The sequence below is a fragment of the Rana temporaria genome, chromosome 1 (assembly GCF_905171775.1).
Source record: "Rana temporaria chromosome 1, aRanTem1.1, whole genome shotgun sequence".
In the NCBI taxonomy this organism is placed as follows: Eukaryota; Metazoa; Chordata; class Amphibia; order Anura; family Ranidae; genus Rana; species Rana temporaria.
In genome coordinates this window covers 628,876,653-628,894,412 of record NC_053489.1, presented here as the reverse complement: position 1 = coordinate 628,894,412, position 17,760 = coordinate 628,876,653, and the positions used below count along the sequence as shown (strand labels likewise).

At 44.1% G+C, this 17,760-nt stretch overlaps 1 protein-coding gene across 2 annotated transcripts in view; it reads left to right on the top strand.

The window, feature by feature from the left end:
* SORCS2 (sortilin related VPS10 domain containing receptor 2) overlaps window positions 1-17,760 on the top strand; it is a 1,216,738-nt gene that overhangs the window by 942,670 nt on the left and 256,308 nt on the right. For both annotated transcript variants that reach the window (XM_040335380.1, XM_040335381.1), the window contains exons 6-7: window positions 1,912-1,976; window positions 10,755-10,873. In XM_040335380.1, coding sequence (XP_040191314.1) covers window positions 1,912-1,976; window positions 10,755-10,873 — 184 coding nt within the window. The remainder of the gene's footprint in view (window positions 1-1,911; window positions 1,977-10,754; window positions 10,874-17,760) is intronic.

Genomic DNA, 17,760 nt, shown 5'->3' with positions numbered 1-17,760 from the left:
TGTGCGGCGTTTGTTATGAATCCTGAGGAGGGAACTCCCCGCCGGATTTTAAATAAAAATCCGGAATGGGTTCCCCCCTCAGGAGCATACCGGGCCCTTAGGTCTGGTATGGGTTGTAAGGAGACCCAAAAACGGCGTAGGGGGTCCCCCTACAATCCATACCAGACCCGTATCCAAAGCACGCTACCCGGCCAGCCGCTCGCTCGTCCCCACTCTCTTCCTGGCCGGCCGGGTAGCGTGCTTTGGATACAGGTCTGGTATGGATTGTAGGGGGACCCCCTACGCCGTTTTTTCAGCGTAGGGGGGGTCTCCTTACAACCCATACCAGACCTAAGGGCCCGGTATGCTCCTGAGGGGGGAACCCATGCCGGATTTTTATTTAAAATCCGGCGGCGAGTTCCCCCTCAGGATTCATAACAAACGCCGCACACGTGTAGAATTGGCGGGAATCCAAGTCGGATCTCCCGTCGCTTCTATGACAGCTTTGTCTCCATCGCGGCAAGCCAGCTCGGCGCTGGCTCCCGCGATGGGGCTCGTAGGTGGTCAATCTCGCCGAGAAAGGGAGCGAGATTGACACAATATCGCGGTCACCTACTGTATTTGTTATTCTTGGCAATGTGCCTTTGAACATGATATGAAATTTGTCTACTTCAGTAAGTGTCAATTATCTAGCACAGCCCCCTCCTTTCTTGCACATACATAGTCCTCTCCTTGTCTAAGAGTGTCTAATTAATCTCTGTGCTGGCCCAGCTCCTCCACCCCTCCCCTCAGCTCCCTACATAATCTTTTATGTAGCTTCTATGGGAGCAGCAAAGGTGAATATCATGGAGCAGCCATCCTCAACCAGGGTTCCATGGTACTGTGACTGCTGCTCCTCTTTATGATCAAAAAAACGTTTTAGAAGTTGTAAAAATCACGGTATAAAAGATTATATTAAAAGAATTGTAAGGGTTTTAGCAATAAAATGTATAATTTAAACAAAAAAAATATTTTTGATAATTAACTAAATTTTATCAGTATTAAACAATTGTGCTAAACATATCTTTAGATGGATCCTTTGTTTGTCCGTCTAGCACATATTTATATTCCCTTATCATTGTTTTCCCAACATCTATCATGGATGTTCACAACAGGGCACACAAAACACACACATTAAGGTTTATTCATTCATATGGAAGGGGTGAGAGGTTTCTGTTTGACACGTTTTTTTTTTATACACGTATTCGATCAATTGATTGCCAATTAGGGTGTTAATTGATAACCATCACCTTGTGTAATTATCTATGCATTTGTGTGTATATATACCTGTCTGTAGACATCAGTTTTTTGAGCTATACGTAAGCACCCGGCCTTGGTGTGTAGCATGTTGGCTTGTATCTGTAGTTCACCTTTGTATCCGGTATTTAAATAAAGAAATTGCACAGGAGTGATGCCGTCCAGCCTTCTTTTGTTCTAGGCAGATCGATATGTTCTTTAGGATCTCAGCAAAAACCCTTTGTGGAGAAAAGAAAGGTACGCTGCTCCAGGCGAATGTAATGTCCTGATGGACTCAGTGGTTTGGGTGCTACCCCAGCTCACTTACATGACACTGGGTACAAAATCAGTTCGGCTGCACACCACCACCAGTCGAAGAGTGTTTATAGAATAGACTGTACAATGAGTACTACCACCAGGACACGGCCAAATGAATCAGGTTGACGCGTTTCGAACAAACATTGTGTTTCCTCAAAACCAGGTTCAACAAACACTCTTGGACTGGCGGTGGTGTGCAGATGAACTTATTTTGGATCTAAAAACCCTTGGTGACTTTGCAGACACTAACCAAAATGCTGAAGGTGTGCTCAGCCTTGCTTTATCACTTAAACACATTATCTCCTATGAATTATAACAATACATTTTCTGTGTTTGCAGGTCTGTGGCTGGAGTAGACTCAGATCCAGGAATGGTGCACATGGAAATACAAGATTTAGATGGAGGTATGGTGTATTATTTTTACTGTCTGTTATTTACAGTGGTTACAGTTATTGGAAAGGAACTTTACCGGGCTATTAAAAAATAAAATTGAAACTTAAAAAAAAAAACATATTTACTAATTCTCAAATCGGTTTGCAGAACACAGTGCGAACTGTGGAATCGGATGCAATCAGATCACATGGGTCTGAACACCCATGCGATTTGATTCCATTCAGTGTTGCCAACCGTCAGTATTTTTACTGGCAGCCAGTAAACAATTTGCACTTTTCTCCTGCCAGTAAGAGAAAAAAGTTGCCAGTAAAAAATATGGCTGTGACACTCGGCTTGAAAATTCACATGAGCAGTTCAGGTCCTGAGGCTGCTGAGGCCATTCGAGTGCCCGCTACAGTGTGTTCAGCCAGTGCCGGCAGGGGATTGTACTGGTGGAGGTGATGCATGAGAGTGTCATGTAATGCTATGGTACAAGGGAGCCAAGTGGAGTGGCCTGAGCCTCGGGAGGGACGGGAGCAAGGCAAGCCAGAAGCAGGACTGTTAGTGCTGTTTGCAGTGGAGGGACCACCTGGTGTGGAGAGAGGCCTACACTCAGGAGGGTGATATTTGCTGCTGCATACTGCTATCAGTGTCACTGTGAGAGTCAATTTTATGTGTGTGTGCCGCACTGCCGCCCATTTCTAATTTCTTGCCCTCCTGAGTCCTTTCCCTGAGCTACTTACTTACTATAGCAAGAATAAAATACAAATTATGTTTTTTGCCTTAATATCTACCTTAAATCACATTTCTAATTGCATGTTGTACTTATTTGTAGCCTAAATACTGAAATTTGTACTTAAAATTTTAATTTTGTAACTTGGCTGTGCCAGTAAATGTCGGGTGTCATGTCAGTAAATTTCAATCTAGGAGTTGGCAACACTGTCAGTGTAGACATAAAAAGGGTCCTGCACTTTTTTGGTGTGGATCCAGTGCAAATTGAGTCATACATAATGCACTTAAAATGCAAGTAATTTGTACAGGAATCCGGTGCGATTCCTGTACAAATGCATGCGATGCTATAGACCGCATATGTGTGAAAGCATGAAACCTTCTAGTGCTGCCAGTGTAAAACTGCAAGCAAACATAATCAGCACTATGGACAGTTCATAGCATCGTACTTCTAATGATTCATATTCTGCTGGTATCCTCGTAAAATGATTGTAGAATCAGCCCACATTATTATTTGTTTCCTCACGCATTCATAAGAGAATGATAAATCATGAGAAAATTTGGATACCACTGTTTAACTGCTTTAATAGTAATGATTTTCCCGCTGCTCAGATTTTCCATTTTTTCCCATTATACTGTAGTAGACTGGGAAGTTTGCATTGTCTTTGCAGGCAGATGAGCTGGTACAGGCTCTGCACCTTTCAAGCCCTGTACACACGATCTTTTCATCGGTTAACCGATGAAGCTGACTCATGGTCAGTCGTACCTACACACCATCGGTTAAAAAAATGATCGTGTCAGAACATGGTCACGTAAAACACACGACGTGCTGAAAAAAACAAAGTTCAATGCTTCCAAGCATTTGTCGACTTGATTCTGAGCATGCGTGGATTTTTAACCGATGGTTGTGCCTACTAACGATCGTTTTTTTTTCTAGCGGTTAGGAATCCATCGGTTAAATTTAAAAAAAGTTGGCTTTTTTTTAACTGATGGATAAATAACCGATGGCGCCCACACACGATCGGTTTGGACCGGTGAAAACGGTCCATCAGACCGTTGTCATCAGTTTAACCGATCGTGTGTATGCGGCCTTAGAGTTTCACCAGTGCAGAGAGTGATTGATACCAACACCAGGATTTCCCATCAGAGGTTTAGAGCCTGTGTCAATGGGATTTGGGATGCGCTGATGCCTGGGCTGGCTTTTGACAAGAGTTTGAGAGACTTCAGAATTAATTGATAGGGGCGTTGTGGTATGCAGTTGACTTCCCTCTCACCTGCATTTAACCTGCTTCAGTCTGCTTTAATCTTCCCTTACCTGCATTCACACCTGAGCAGACCGCATTCCTAGTATTTTGAAGCATTTTATTTTTTCCTGCCTTTTTTTACAAGCTTTGTGAAAGTATTTTTGCATATCTGTCGCTTCCTGGGATGGGCAGGAGGAGGAGAGAAGTTTTAGAAAAAGAGAGAAATTATTTTACAAAAAAGCATGCAAACACGTGTTCCACACATTTACAGATGCATCTATTTAACTGTATGGGTGCAAAAATGCACAAATAAACTCAACAGCTCATGTACTTTTTTCAAGCATAAGGCATAGAGTGTAGGATGGCTGAGCATACAAGTGGGAACAGGGACAATTGGAAAGAATGGAATTCTGCACAATGAGCGTAGTCAGACCTGGGGAAACAAATAAATAAATGCTTAAGTGTGAATGGGGGCTAATGCCGCGTACACACGGTCGTTTTTCGGCATTAAAAAAAATGAAATTTTTCAGCATGTCCAAAAAACGAAGTTTTTCCAACTTCATCATTAAAAACGACGTTGCCCACACACCATCGTTTTTGAAAAATGATGAACAAAGCGCGGTGACGTACGACGGCACTCTAAAGGGGAAGTTCTATTCGCCTTTGGGCTGCTTTAACTGATTCCGTGTTAGTAAAAGACGATTTGCGCTTTTTTGTCTGTTACAGCGTGATGAATGTGCTATCTCCATTATGAATGGTAGTTTTACCAGAACGAGCGCTCCCGTCTCATAACTTGCTTCTGAGCATGCGCGGGTATAAAACGTTGTTTTTGCCCACACACGATCATTTTTTACAACACGAAAAACAACATTTTCAGAAGCCGAAAAACGAAGTGAAGCCCACACACGATCATTTTAAATTACATTTTAAAAAAAATCTTTTTTTTTATGCCAAAAAACGACCGTGTGTACACGGCATAAGGCCCCATACACACTATTAGTTTTTCTGCAGATTTTTGTCTTCAGATTAACCAAAACCATATAATATGAGGTCAAACCTTAAAAGTTTCAATGTGTATACAATCAGGCAGGTCCTTGTACTACATGGTTTTTGTAAATCTGAAGACAAAAACCTTTAGAAAATCTAATAGTGTGTACGGGGCCTTAGACTTTTATGGGGATAAAGGGAGTTTACTTCTACAGTTACAGTGCGGACTGCAGACAAACTGAATGGAAAAAAGCACTGTTTACACTTGTTGTACGCGTCTATGATAAGAGTTATTAACCCTTTCACGCCTAAGCCTATTTCTGACATTTGTTGCTTACAAGTTAAAATCCATATTTTTTGCTAGAAAATTACTTATGCCCCGTACACAAGATCGGAATTTCCGATGGAAAAAGTCAGACGGACTTTTTTGATCGGAAATTCCAACCGTGTGTATGCCCCATCGGATTATTTCCATCTGAAATTCCGAGGAATTCCGTCGGAGTTTAGATAGAGAACATGTTCTCTATTACTCTATGTGATTTTGGTCGGACAAAGGTCCGACCGTGTGTACGGGGCTTTAGAATTGCAGAGACCCTAGGGAATAAAATTGTGATGTGATGCAATATTTTATGTAACACAGGAATTGAGCAGCGGTTTTTCAAATGCATTTTTTTGGGCAAAAAATACACTTTCATGAATAAAAAAAAGCGAAACAGTAAAGTTAGCCCAATTTTTTTGTATAATGTGAAAGATTATGTTACATCGATTAAATAGAAGAGTGGCGGCAGGAGGGGGGGGGACATCCCTTCCCGCTCATTTAGGATAACAGCCAAGCGACTTTTAGCTGCATCAATTGTTATCACTAAAGAGCCAACCGCTGGCTCTAAAAAACTGTACTAGGGTGATTCCTGCAGCTGCAGGCACCATCCCGGTATAACCCCTTCAAGCCATGAATGCAAATTTGTGTACGGTCGGCGTGAAGGGGTTAAATCACAATTACAGAAAAGGCAGATATTACATTTTCAAAATTGATTGGTATCTCCAGTTATACATAAGGAGATTATGGGGCTAATTACTAAAGGTAAATTGAGTAAGTGCAATTTCTCTAGAACACGTGTTAAACACAAGGCCTACGGGCTGAATCGGACCCTCTAGGCCATTTCATGTGGCCCTCACACCCAGAGGGAGTGGTGGAAGTGAGATGTGAACAGCCTGTGAAACAGAGCTGATTCTTGCACACTGTACACAGCACACCCCAAAACTCTGCATCCTGTATGTAGCACACTCCTCAACACTGCACTCGGTACATGGTTCACCCCTAAACTCTGCACTCTGTACACAGTGCACCCCTAAACTCTGCACACTGTGCACAGCACACCCCTAAACACTGCATCCTGTATGTAGCACACTCCTCAACACTGCACTATGTACACAGCACACCCCTAAAACCATGCATCCTGTATGTAGCAGACTCCTCAACACAGCACTCTGTACACAGCGCACCCCTAAACTCTGCACACTGTGCACAGCAAACCTCTAAACACTGCACTGTGTATGTAGCACACTCCTCAACACTGCACTCTGTATGTAGCACACTCCTCAACACTGCACTCTGTACACAGCGCACCCCTGAACCCTGCACATAAAGCACTCCTGCTATTTATTGCCCCATTTAAGATACAAAAATACAGTTTTTTATTTTTATTTTAGTTGCATATGAATGTTACTTGTTAAGTAAAGTTTTAGTTTATTTATTACACTCTGGAGACACTCTGGAGAAAGTGCACTTGCAGAGTGCAAACTCTATTCGCCTTTAGTAAATCAACCCTAATGTGTTTTTAAACACTTGGTTATCCTTTAAACAATAAATCCTCCCAAAGTCTCCAAATAATGGTGCTGTTTTAATGGATCGTGACTATCCATACATAATTTACAGGTGTCAGCTTCAACAACTGTACATTGCTGATACCTTCAATGATCTGGGTAAATACATTTAATATGCCAAAAGTATAAACTGGCATGAACAAAAAGGAAAGACTGCCAGAACAATTCTCTTTAATAATTCAGGAGGAAATTGTAAATATTTTAAAGCATCCACCTATGTTGTATTCTTTTTATATCTGGAGGGTAAAGTCTGGAAAATAAATAATATTCAGAATAACAAAGTCTTAATTATTCACTAGGATTATTCAATGTTTATTGTGTTCTAAATGCTTGTGAATGATGACACAGTTTTGTAAACCATGTAATTCTCATTAAATGTTACAACAACTGGCTTACTATACCCAAAACCAATGTTTTAGTCTTCATTGTGTCTCATGGGGATTAGCCCAGGGGTGTATCTAGGGAATGGCAGCCATGGCAAGTGCCATGGGCGCCATATGAAGGGGGCGCTGGTGAGTGGCTGGGCAGCAATGCACTTACCAGGGTCTGGTGGTCTCTTCTTCCCTCCAGGCTCCCGAGCATAAGCTGGATCTCCTTTTAAGCACCTTTGCTAATGGACAATGGCAGCGCTGCAAGTGGGACTATTTCTCATTTCTTACTCATGTGAGTGCAGTCACTGCTCGCGGAGTAAGCAGGCATCTGCATTTCCCGATGCTACCTCTATAGTTCCGGCTACAGCAGCCCTGACAGCTGAATATCACTCCTCCGCCTGCTGTCAGGGATGCTAAAGCCAGGACTATAGCGGTGGCATCGGGCCAGTGTATTTCTCGACAGGACACCTGGACTGTGGACTCAGTCAGGAGGTGTCTCCTCACAGGCCTTCTGACTCAAGGTCCTATCAGTACAAAAGCAGATCCCAGCCACCCGCCCAGCAGGAGGGACGGCTGTACTGCCAGTGCCTTATGCTGAAACTGATCCTCTTGATTAAGATGCAGGCACATTTTTCATGCTTTCCCCTTTCCCTGCAGGCCATGGCTCCTTTGTAGTCTAAATCATATTTTTTTTGGCCCCATGGGATCAAACACAAGGGACCAGGAGGCTGTAAAATGGAGGGATTATTTTTTCTAATTCGGCTTGCTGGAATATCAACTCCTCCCTGCTTGTATGTAGTTAATGGCAATAAAAGCTCTCCCATTCCATCTGGTCAGATTGGCAGCACACAAAGAAGGAGGAGGAACATCAGTTTCTTCCTCTCCTCTGTGACAACTGACACCATAAGTTATGAAGATGTCATCACTTCCAGTATCGGTTCTGCATTTACCTGGCTGGTACCAGCTAAAAAAGCAGCCAATAAGCCTTGGAGGGCAGAGGAGGGATTAATGGGCCTAATAAACCCCAGATTTCTCCATAAAGAGGATATGTCACTACCCAAGGTATCACAAGGGATGACAAATATCATTGAATTATTTTTTGAGGTTAGGGCAGGGCCAGAAATGCACCTAGGGGTGAGGTCATGGGCTCCATCGGGTAGGCTGTAGGGGGCCCCACGATATCTAACAGCGGCCCTGGTCTCTGGTAAGGGGGTAGTGGGGGCACAGGCTCTGGCAGTGGCTGGGTTTGTGCAGAACTGCAGCAGTGCAGTCATCATTCTCAGTCACACTGGAGAGCAGCAGAGAAATAAGAGCACAGCCTACTATGTTGGAATTTGTAGTCCCATGGAGATGGGGACGTGCTCACACATACTGTGGAGAGAGGGCTGGTCATATAAAGTAAAAGGCTCTGTGCTGTTACAGGGCTGCCATGGCTGATCTGACCCCTGTCTAAAAATACTTATTGTCTGGCACACTGCTTTAAGGGGGAACTCTGCAGACACTGGGGTAAAGGAAAACGCTGATGTAAGTGGGATCTCTGGACTCTGTGATAACCAGATACGCCCTCACATCAGAGGCCCCCCTACATCCCAGTCCGCAGAGATGCCCTTTGTGTCAGAGTCCCCCCCCTTACAGAGTATATAAAGATGACGCCAGAGTCTACAGCATTCTTTAGATCAGATTTCCCAGTGTGAAGGGGAACTCTGTGGATTCTGATGTAAGGAGGGCTCTCTGGGAACTCTAAGGAGGGAACTGTGATAGAAGATGTAATGCTATGCTATGGGAAAGGACACATGGGGGAGAGATATAAGCGCTGCGAACCCCGAAATGATAGAAGAAGAATGGGATGGTTCGCTCCCGGGGGCGCACATCGCGACAATCGTTGTTGCAGGGTGTCAGTCTGAGGCCTCGTACACACGACCGAGTTTATTGGCAAAAATCAGCAAGAAACTTGCTGGGAGATATCTTTTTGCCGAGGAAACCGGTCGTGTGTACATTTTCGTCGAGGAAACTGTTGAGAAACTCGATGAGCCAAAAAGAGAGCATGTTCTATATTTCCTTGACGGGAATGGAGAAACTTGGCTTTTCGAGTTTCTCTACAGCTTCACAAGGAACTCGACGAGGAAAACGATGTGTTTCGCCCGTCGAGTTCCTCGGTCGTGTGTACGAGGCTTCACACGCGGCAACACCTATCTAGGTAAAGAGTCGGAGACTCTTTACCACGTGATCAGCCGTGTCCAATCACGGCTGATCACGATGTAAACAGGAAAAGCCGGTAATCGGCTTTTCCTCACTCGCGTCTGTCAGACGCGAGTAGAGGAGAGCCGATCGGCTGCTCCTCTGACAGGGGGGGTTTGTGCTGATCTATTATCAGCGCAGCCCCCCCAAGGATGCCCACACTGGACCACCAGGGATGCCATAAGACCACCAGGGATGCCCACCACAGGTATGCCACCCTAGACCACCAGGGATGCAAATCAGAACTAAATAATGGATGCCAATCAGTGCCCACAATGGATGCCAATCAGTGCCCACAATGGATGCCAATCAGTGCCCATAATGGCCATCACTGATTGGCAGGCATTATTGTCTGGCATCCATTAGTACAACACATTACAATCTATCAGTGCCCATCCATGCCCATCCGTGCCACCTGACAGTGCCCATCCATACCGCCTATCAGTGCCCATCCATGCCGTCTATCAGTGCCCATCCATGCCACCTATCGGTGCCCATCCGTGCCTCCTATCGGTGCCCATCTGTGCTGCATATCAGTGCCACCTATTAGTGCCGCATATTAGTGCCCACCATCAGTGCCCATCAATGCCACCTCATCGGTGCCCATCAGTGCCCTTCAGTGCAGTACCATCAGTGCCCATCAGTGAAGTAGATAACGTACTTATTTACAATATTTTGTAACTCGGTAATTTTTTATTTTTTTTAGCAGAAAATAAAAATCCCAGAGGTGATCAAATACCACCAAAAGAAAGCTCTATTTGTGGGAACAAAATGATAAAAATTTTGTTTGGGTACAGTGTAGCATGACCGCGCAATTGTCATTTAAAGTGCAACAGTGCTGAAAGCTGAAAATTGGTCTGAGCAGGAGGGCGTATAAGTGCCCGGTATGGAAGTGGATATACAGGATTTTACCCAGGAGAGCCATTCTGCTGCAGTATATCTGTGTGAGCAAGTCGGGAACTGGTTAAATTAGTAGGAACAAAAATAACTAATTTAAAGAAAATATATTTTTTCGTTTTTTTTTTTAAGTATGAATCCTTTGAAATTTTCTGTCAAACCTTATTCACTCTGAGGTATGTCTATACACACACATACACGTACGTTATATGATTTGTAGATCCCGCCAGATTTTATTTATCACGGGCTAGAAGGTGCCTCCTGAGACTATGAGAGATACAACACACTTGTGTCTGGATACATTTGTCTCCCGTTGGTTGTCGGCCTGCCCGGCACACCGATCCCCGTACTTTAACTGCAAATAAAAGTGGTCAATATTTATATTGTGCAAACCGCCATTCTTCCCTCCAACTGCCTCTTTGAGGTACTTAATGTTTCCTCTATTGATTTTTCTCCGCAGCTTATCGATATGTGACATGCCAGATTCAAAACTGCTCTGACAAAACACGAACATTCCCATTCAATGGGTACATTGATCGCAATTCTTTAACTGTACAAGATGATTACATCTTTCTTAGGGTAAGTGGCATAACATTAATATCGCTTTGAGCACTTGAATGATGGGTTATTAAATAATGTAAGTGGAGCTCAAAGGGAATTTCAGCTCTACACACGTTTTTTGGCTGTATAAAGGTCATATTGATGGAATTGTGTAACTGAGCCATTTTGTCTCTTTGCTTTGCTATAGTAGATCAGCGTATACTGTAATAGCGGCAATCCTAAGTTGATTCCTTAGGCTATGATGTCCTTTGCTACCTCCACATCCATTTGCTAAGTTGTGTTCTTTAAATGCTAATGAGCTGTAGATATGGGGAATTAATTGGGAATAACCATATCTCTTGCTATACATTTTTATTATCGTAATGAACATCTTTAATTAAAAATGTGAGTGTGTTAATATAAAAAGCTGCAGAATGCTTTTATTTCTTCTTTAGGCTCCCCAAAGACAGGGCATTTATTCAGCGGGAACTTGAGGGAATTCAGTTCCAGCACCTCCAGCACTGAATGTATGTAATGGAAAGGGGGCCAGATTCACATCTCAGATACGCCGTCGTATCTCTCAGAGTATCTATGCGGCTGATTCATAGAATCAGTTACGCATAGATAGCCCTTAGATCCGACAGGTGTAATTGTTTTACACTGTCGGATCTTAGGATGCAATACCGTGGCCGCCGCTCGGTGGAGTTTGCGTCGTAAACCAGCGTCGGGTATGCAAATTAGCAGTTACGGCGATCCACAACGTTTTTTCGCGTTCGGTATGTCGTCGCTAGTCTAGTTTCCTGTCGCAATTTTAGTCGTCGTTTTACCTGGCCTAACTTTACACAGCCCACGTATGTGCTGTTTAAAGTATGGCCGTCGTTCCCGCGTCGAAATTTAAAAAAAACAATTTCTTGCGTAAGACGTCCGGGAATACGGAAGTACGCTACGCACGTCGCCGTTCGAAAAAATGACGTCACTTTGCGCAAAGCACGGCGGGAATTTCAAAACGGAGCATGCGCAGTAGGTCCGGCGCGGGAGCGCGCCTAATTTAAATGACACACGCCCCTTTGAATTACACGGGCTTACGCCGGAGGCCGCCTGCGTAAGTTTTCACGCAAGTGCTTGGTGAATCAGGCACTTGCGATGAAAACTTGTGGCGGTGTAACGTATCTACCATACGTTACGCCGCCGCAATTCTACGTGAATCTGGCCCAGGGTGTCCTGGAGAGCTGTAGATGGCTACTGGGGGATCTATTGTTGCGGGGGGTTCTATTGTTGCTAGGGAGGTCTATTGTTTCTGGTGGGGTTCTGTTGTTGCTTAGGGGTCTTATGTTGCTGGGGGATCAAATGTTGCTGGGATGGATCTACTATTGAGGGAAGGGTCTATTGTTGCTGGTTCCTAGAGGGTCTAATGATGCTGGCTGCTAGAAAATCTATTATTGCTGGGGGTATCCATAATACTTGGCTATGTAACCTTTAAAAGGGGCATCTATAATATTTTATTATGTATCCTTTAAATGGTGTATCTACAGTATAATACTTGGTTATGTATTCTTTAAAATACAGTACTGGGAGGAGGGTAAGGGGTGAAACCAAGGGACGGTGCTATGAGGTGAGTAGTCGGAGGGGGTAGAGACAAAGGTGATTTGGAAGTGGGAAGTACCTGCACCAGTTCTCTAAGAAAAAAAGCCCTGCCTAAAGGTTTCCATACATGGACAGATACTGGCAAACTATATATAAGATCTTGTAAAATATATTCTGTCTATGGCAGGCAAGTAATTGTATGAGGATGCTAGTAAATCGGTCAGTTACAATATTTGACCCAATCACCTACACCTCTCTGTTGATCCAAGTGAAGTAAGCTGCCACATTTAATTACTGCCTCATGGGCAAATTGTGGAAAGATTGTACAACATGCACTGGATATTGAATGTACATAATAGGCCGAATGTAGAAACATCTGGTTCAACATGGTCATACACTCACATGTAGTGTAGAAACCTGGTTTGACACCTCACATGTCTGGCTTGGGACTGTCCAGGGGTATTCTCTGAATCAAAGGGACAGGGTAGGTAGAAGAGGGGAGGGGTGTGCATGTATGTCAAGAGTGAGTTTCTAGTGGACACAAGGGATGGAATTACTAGCGGGGCAAGGGAGGATGAATCCCTGTGGCTAAAGCTTCAAGGGGAAAAACAAATGAGAAATGAATAATGGGTGTATGCTATAGGCCCCCTAACTTGAAGGATGAAGAGGAGACCAATCATCTCTCACAGATAGAAAGGGTGGTAAGGTAAGGCAATGTTATTTTTATGGGGGACTTCAATTATTGGGCAGACAGAACTATTCACTCATCTAGGGCTCGCCATTTCATGACTGGATAATTTCACGTTGCAATTGCTAGATGCCCAAACTATAAATAATGCTGTGTTATGCCGCGTACACACGATCGGATTTTCCGATGGAAAAAGTCTGATGGACTTGTTTCATCGTGTGTGGGCCCCATCGGACTTTTTTCCATTGGAGTAAAAATATAGAACATGTTTTAAATTCTTCCGATGGAAAAAATTCCGATGGGAAATTCCGATCGTCTGTGTGGAATTCCGTCAGAGAAAAATCCATGCATGCTCAGAATCAAGTTGACGCATGCTCGGAAGCATTGAACTTCATTTTTCTCGGCTCGCCGTAGTGTTTTACGCCACCGTGTTTTGGACAGTCAGAATTAAGTCATCGGAATTCCGACGGAAAATTCCATCGGATTTTATTCCATCAGAATTTCCGATTGTGTGTACGCGACATAAGACCTGCTAATTGCAAACATCACAGAGATGATTTCAGGCATGAAAGTAAGGGATAGATTTTTTTTTTTTCAGTCCAAATGTAAACTTAGATGATTTTTTAGTTATTCGAAGATTCGGATGTATCTGAATCTCCGAATGAAATAGTAATATATTTTGTTGAAATTCATTTAATTTTGTTTAGTTTTTTCGTTTTCAAATTAATTTCAAATTTTTGGAACAAGTCGAAAACTGATTGACCGTTTCAAATTCTGTCTGAAGAATAGCTGTATGTTAAGGAGTGGCCTGCGAAGCCGGCTGTCGCTTCATTAACTACCGATGACCCATAAGCTCTCAGAAGTCTTCCTCGCTGAGAGCTGAAATGTAAACAAAAGAATTCCAGCAATAGAAAATTCTGAAACAAAAATGAGAAGAAAAAAAAACATGCGGGGTGCTCGAATATCCATGCCAGACCCTTATCCGAGCATGCAGCCTGGCAGACCAGGATGAGGGGGGAGGACCATACCATACCATGCCACATGTCCTCAACACCCCAAAGCACCGTGTCTCTATGTTGATGGGGACAAGGGCCTCTTCCCCACAACCCTGGGCAGGGCTGAGCAAGGTTAGTAGACTCCTAGCATGCATTAAGAAGGGGATTTAATCAAGAGATAAGACCACATAACTCTACTACGTTACAAAACTTTGGTTCAGCCACATCTTGAGTATGCTGTCCAGTTCTGGTCACCACCAGTCCTCAGGAGAGATGTTCTGGAACTGAAGAGAATCCAGAGAAGAGCAACAAATCTAATAAGAGGATTGAAGGACCTCAGTTATGCGGAACTACAAACATTAAACAAGTATAAAATCAGTGTCTTCTCCACAGCCCCTAAAACACATGGAAAAGGTTTTTGTAGTTTCGCTGGGGTGTAATAGACCCAGTGAAAGAGTTTCACCTGAATCACCTGGTCTTTAAAGGATATTGGGTCAGAAAATACTCAAGGTCAGAGAATGGTGTCACCTGACTTTTTGATTATTCTTTGGCTTCTTTCTATCAAGCAATATGCTTCTGTAAGGGTTTAGTTTGGTTCATTTCGTTGCTCTTTGTGGGTCCTTTAAGATTGCATTGATACATGGAAACATTGAAGAGCAATATCAGAAAAAGGTTGTGACCATAGAGTTCACTCTTTTTTTTTTAACCCCTCCCCCCCCTTCAAGACCAGAGCATTTTTTGCTATTCAGCGCTGCACTACTTTTACTGGCAATTGCACAGTCATGAAACACTGTACACAAATAACATTTTTATAATTTTTTTGCACGCAAATGGAGCTTTCTTTTGGTGGTAGTTGATCACCGCTGGGTTTTCTATTTTTTTGCGATGAAAATTAATGTAGCGCCCTGCTCCTGTTGAGTAGGCGCTATTTCGTATTTAGTTATCTGAGCTGTAGTTTAGCCCAGATTTTCATGCCAAATTATGGGTCTCTGTTCCAGCTCGGCTGTGTTGCGCATCTTCCACCTGAATGTGGGTGTCGCTCTCACCAGGGGTCAAGGTTGGAATTGCAATGGGCTAGGTGTATTGGGTGCCTCTTGCCCAGAAACAACTCAGTGGAGTGGTCCACGCCCCTGTGAATTCTGGGGAGGGGTACTTAATGGGCAGACGCTGTTCTGGCGGGGTCTTTCGATCCTGACCTGGTGGCACTCCTGGCACCAGAGATGTATTAGAAACCTTTTGGTCTTGGGGCCTGCTGGCCCAAGGCACCTCTACTGAAAGTAGGCCCAGAAGTTTCTGGGGCCCTACTGGTCCAAGGATGGTCCTGTGCTGTCTTCTCTGCAGAAAGGAGCCGAATAATTGAGGATTCAATTAGAGGATGCATCCTGACCAATGTACCTCACAGTGCGGCTGGCCCGGCTGAAATATCCTAGCACCGTGAGCTGTGTAATCTTTTTTGGAACTTTGCAAAGTGTTTGTGTAGTTACATGGTCATGTGGCAGAGGATCGTGTAACGACTCAACAGTATTCCTCAAGTTTGTGGCAGAGGCTGTTGAGCGAGCTTCGCACCAGCTGCTAGGCCAGTGAGAGAGGCCTATATGGTGGTCGCTGATTCCAGTGTGGAACAGTTTGTCCTCTGGAATCAAAGATTATACCCGCAAACCGCAAAGCGAGGTACCTGAATCTTCCCTAACCCTCTGTCCCTCTAAAGAAAGTTGTTAATAAAACCTTTTTCAAGAAAAGGAAACCAAGTGTTGGTGTGGACATTTGTAACTCTTCAAGAAGGACCCCTAGGACAAACATGGTGAACAGTAAGGTAACGGCAGACCCAAATCTAAACCAGCAGCTCCTTCGGGGGTAGTGCTACATTAAAAAACACAATTTTTTTTTTTAAAAACAAAAAAATATATATTTTTCTACTTTTTGTTACAGAAATTAAGAATACAACTTTCTTTATAAATTTAGGCCAAAATATACTCTGCTACATGTCTTGTTAAAAAAATAAAAATAAAATCCCAGTTTGTGTGTATTTGTGCGAAAGTTATAGCATCTACAAACAATGGTATATATAGTTTATTTTACGCAGCTATGACACTATACAGTCATGGCGGTGATCAGCAACTTATAGTGGGTCTGTGATAGTGTGGTGGGCAATCTGGCGCTACTTGGCACTGGCTGGGAGGTACACTAACTGAATAATTGGCACTGGAATCCATAGTGACACTAAGGCCCCATACACACGAGAGGATTTATCCGCGAATACGGTCCAGCAGACCGTTTCCGCGGATAAATCCTCTCGAGGATTTCAGCGGATTTCTCTGCGATGGAGTGTACTCACCATCGCATTGAAATCCGCGCCGAAATCCTCTGGCGATGATGTGTCGCGCCGTCGCCGCGATTATGACACGGCGACGTGCGCGACGCTGTCATATAAGGAATTCCACGCATGCGTCAAATCATTGCGACGCATGCGGGGGATCCCTTCGGACGGATGGATCCGGTGAGTCTATACAGACCAGTGGATCCATCCGTTGGGATGGATTCCAGCAGATAGATTTGTTTAGCATGTCAGCGAATATTTGATCTGCTGGAATCCATCCCAGGGGATAAATATCCTCGGAAACAGATCCGCTGGAGTGTACACACCATAGGATCTATCCGCTGAAACCCATTCGCTGGGATTTTTCAGCAGATGGATTCTATCGTGTGTATGGGGCCTAAGGCCTAGTACACACGAGAGGATTTATCCGCGGATACGGTCCACCGGACCGTATCCGCGGATAAATCCTCTCGAGGATTTCCACGGATTTGGATCCGATGGAGTGTACTCACCATCGGATCGAAATCCGCGCCGAAATCCCCTCGCGATGACGTGTCGCGCCGTCGCCGCGATGATGACGCGGCAACGTGCGCGACGCTGTCATAAAAGGAATTCCACGCATGCGTCGAATCATTACGACGCATGCGGGGGATCCCTTCGGACGGATTGATCCGGTGAGTCTGTACAGACCAGCGGATCAATCCGTTGGGATGGATTCAAGCGGATAGATTTTAAAGCATGTCTTCAAATTTTTATCCGCTGGAAATCCATCCCAGGGGATAAAAATCTGCGGAAACAGATCCGCTGGATTGTACACACCAGGTGATCTATCCGCTGGAGCCGGTCCACGGATCAATTCCAGCGGATGGATCCTCTCGTGTGTACGGGGCCTGACACAGTGATCTGTGCTAAAACTGTACACTATCACTGTACTAATGACACTGACTGGGAAGGGGCTAACATCTAGTGGCAATCAAAGGGTTGATTGTGTGCCTAACAATGTGCAATGTGTGTAATATGTTCTGCTTTGCTGGGAGAAAAGACAGACAGATCGCTGTTCCGTGTACACTGAGGTCTGTGTTTTTGTAAACACAAAACTCTGTGTGTGATTGGCCACAGCCAATAAGCAGACTTCAACCAAAATCATTGGCTGAAATTAGCTGCCAAACTTGTGCTGTGTCCAATCACAGGACAGGTCAACAGGGGGCACTCCCCAAACCCAAAACACAGACTGTGATGTACAGGTACGTCACCCAGCCTGCAGCTGCTGCCAGCTTACAGTACAACTACTGTGGGCATGCGAGAAGTGGTTGACTTTATTTAGTGTAGATCTATATTTTAC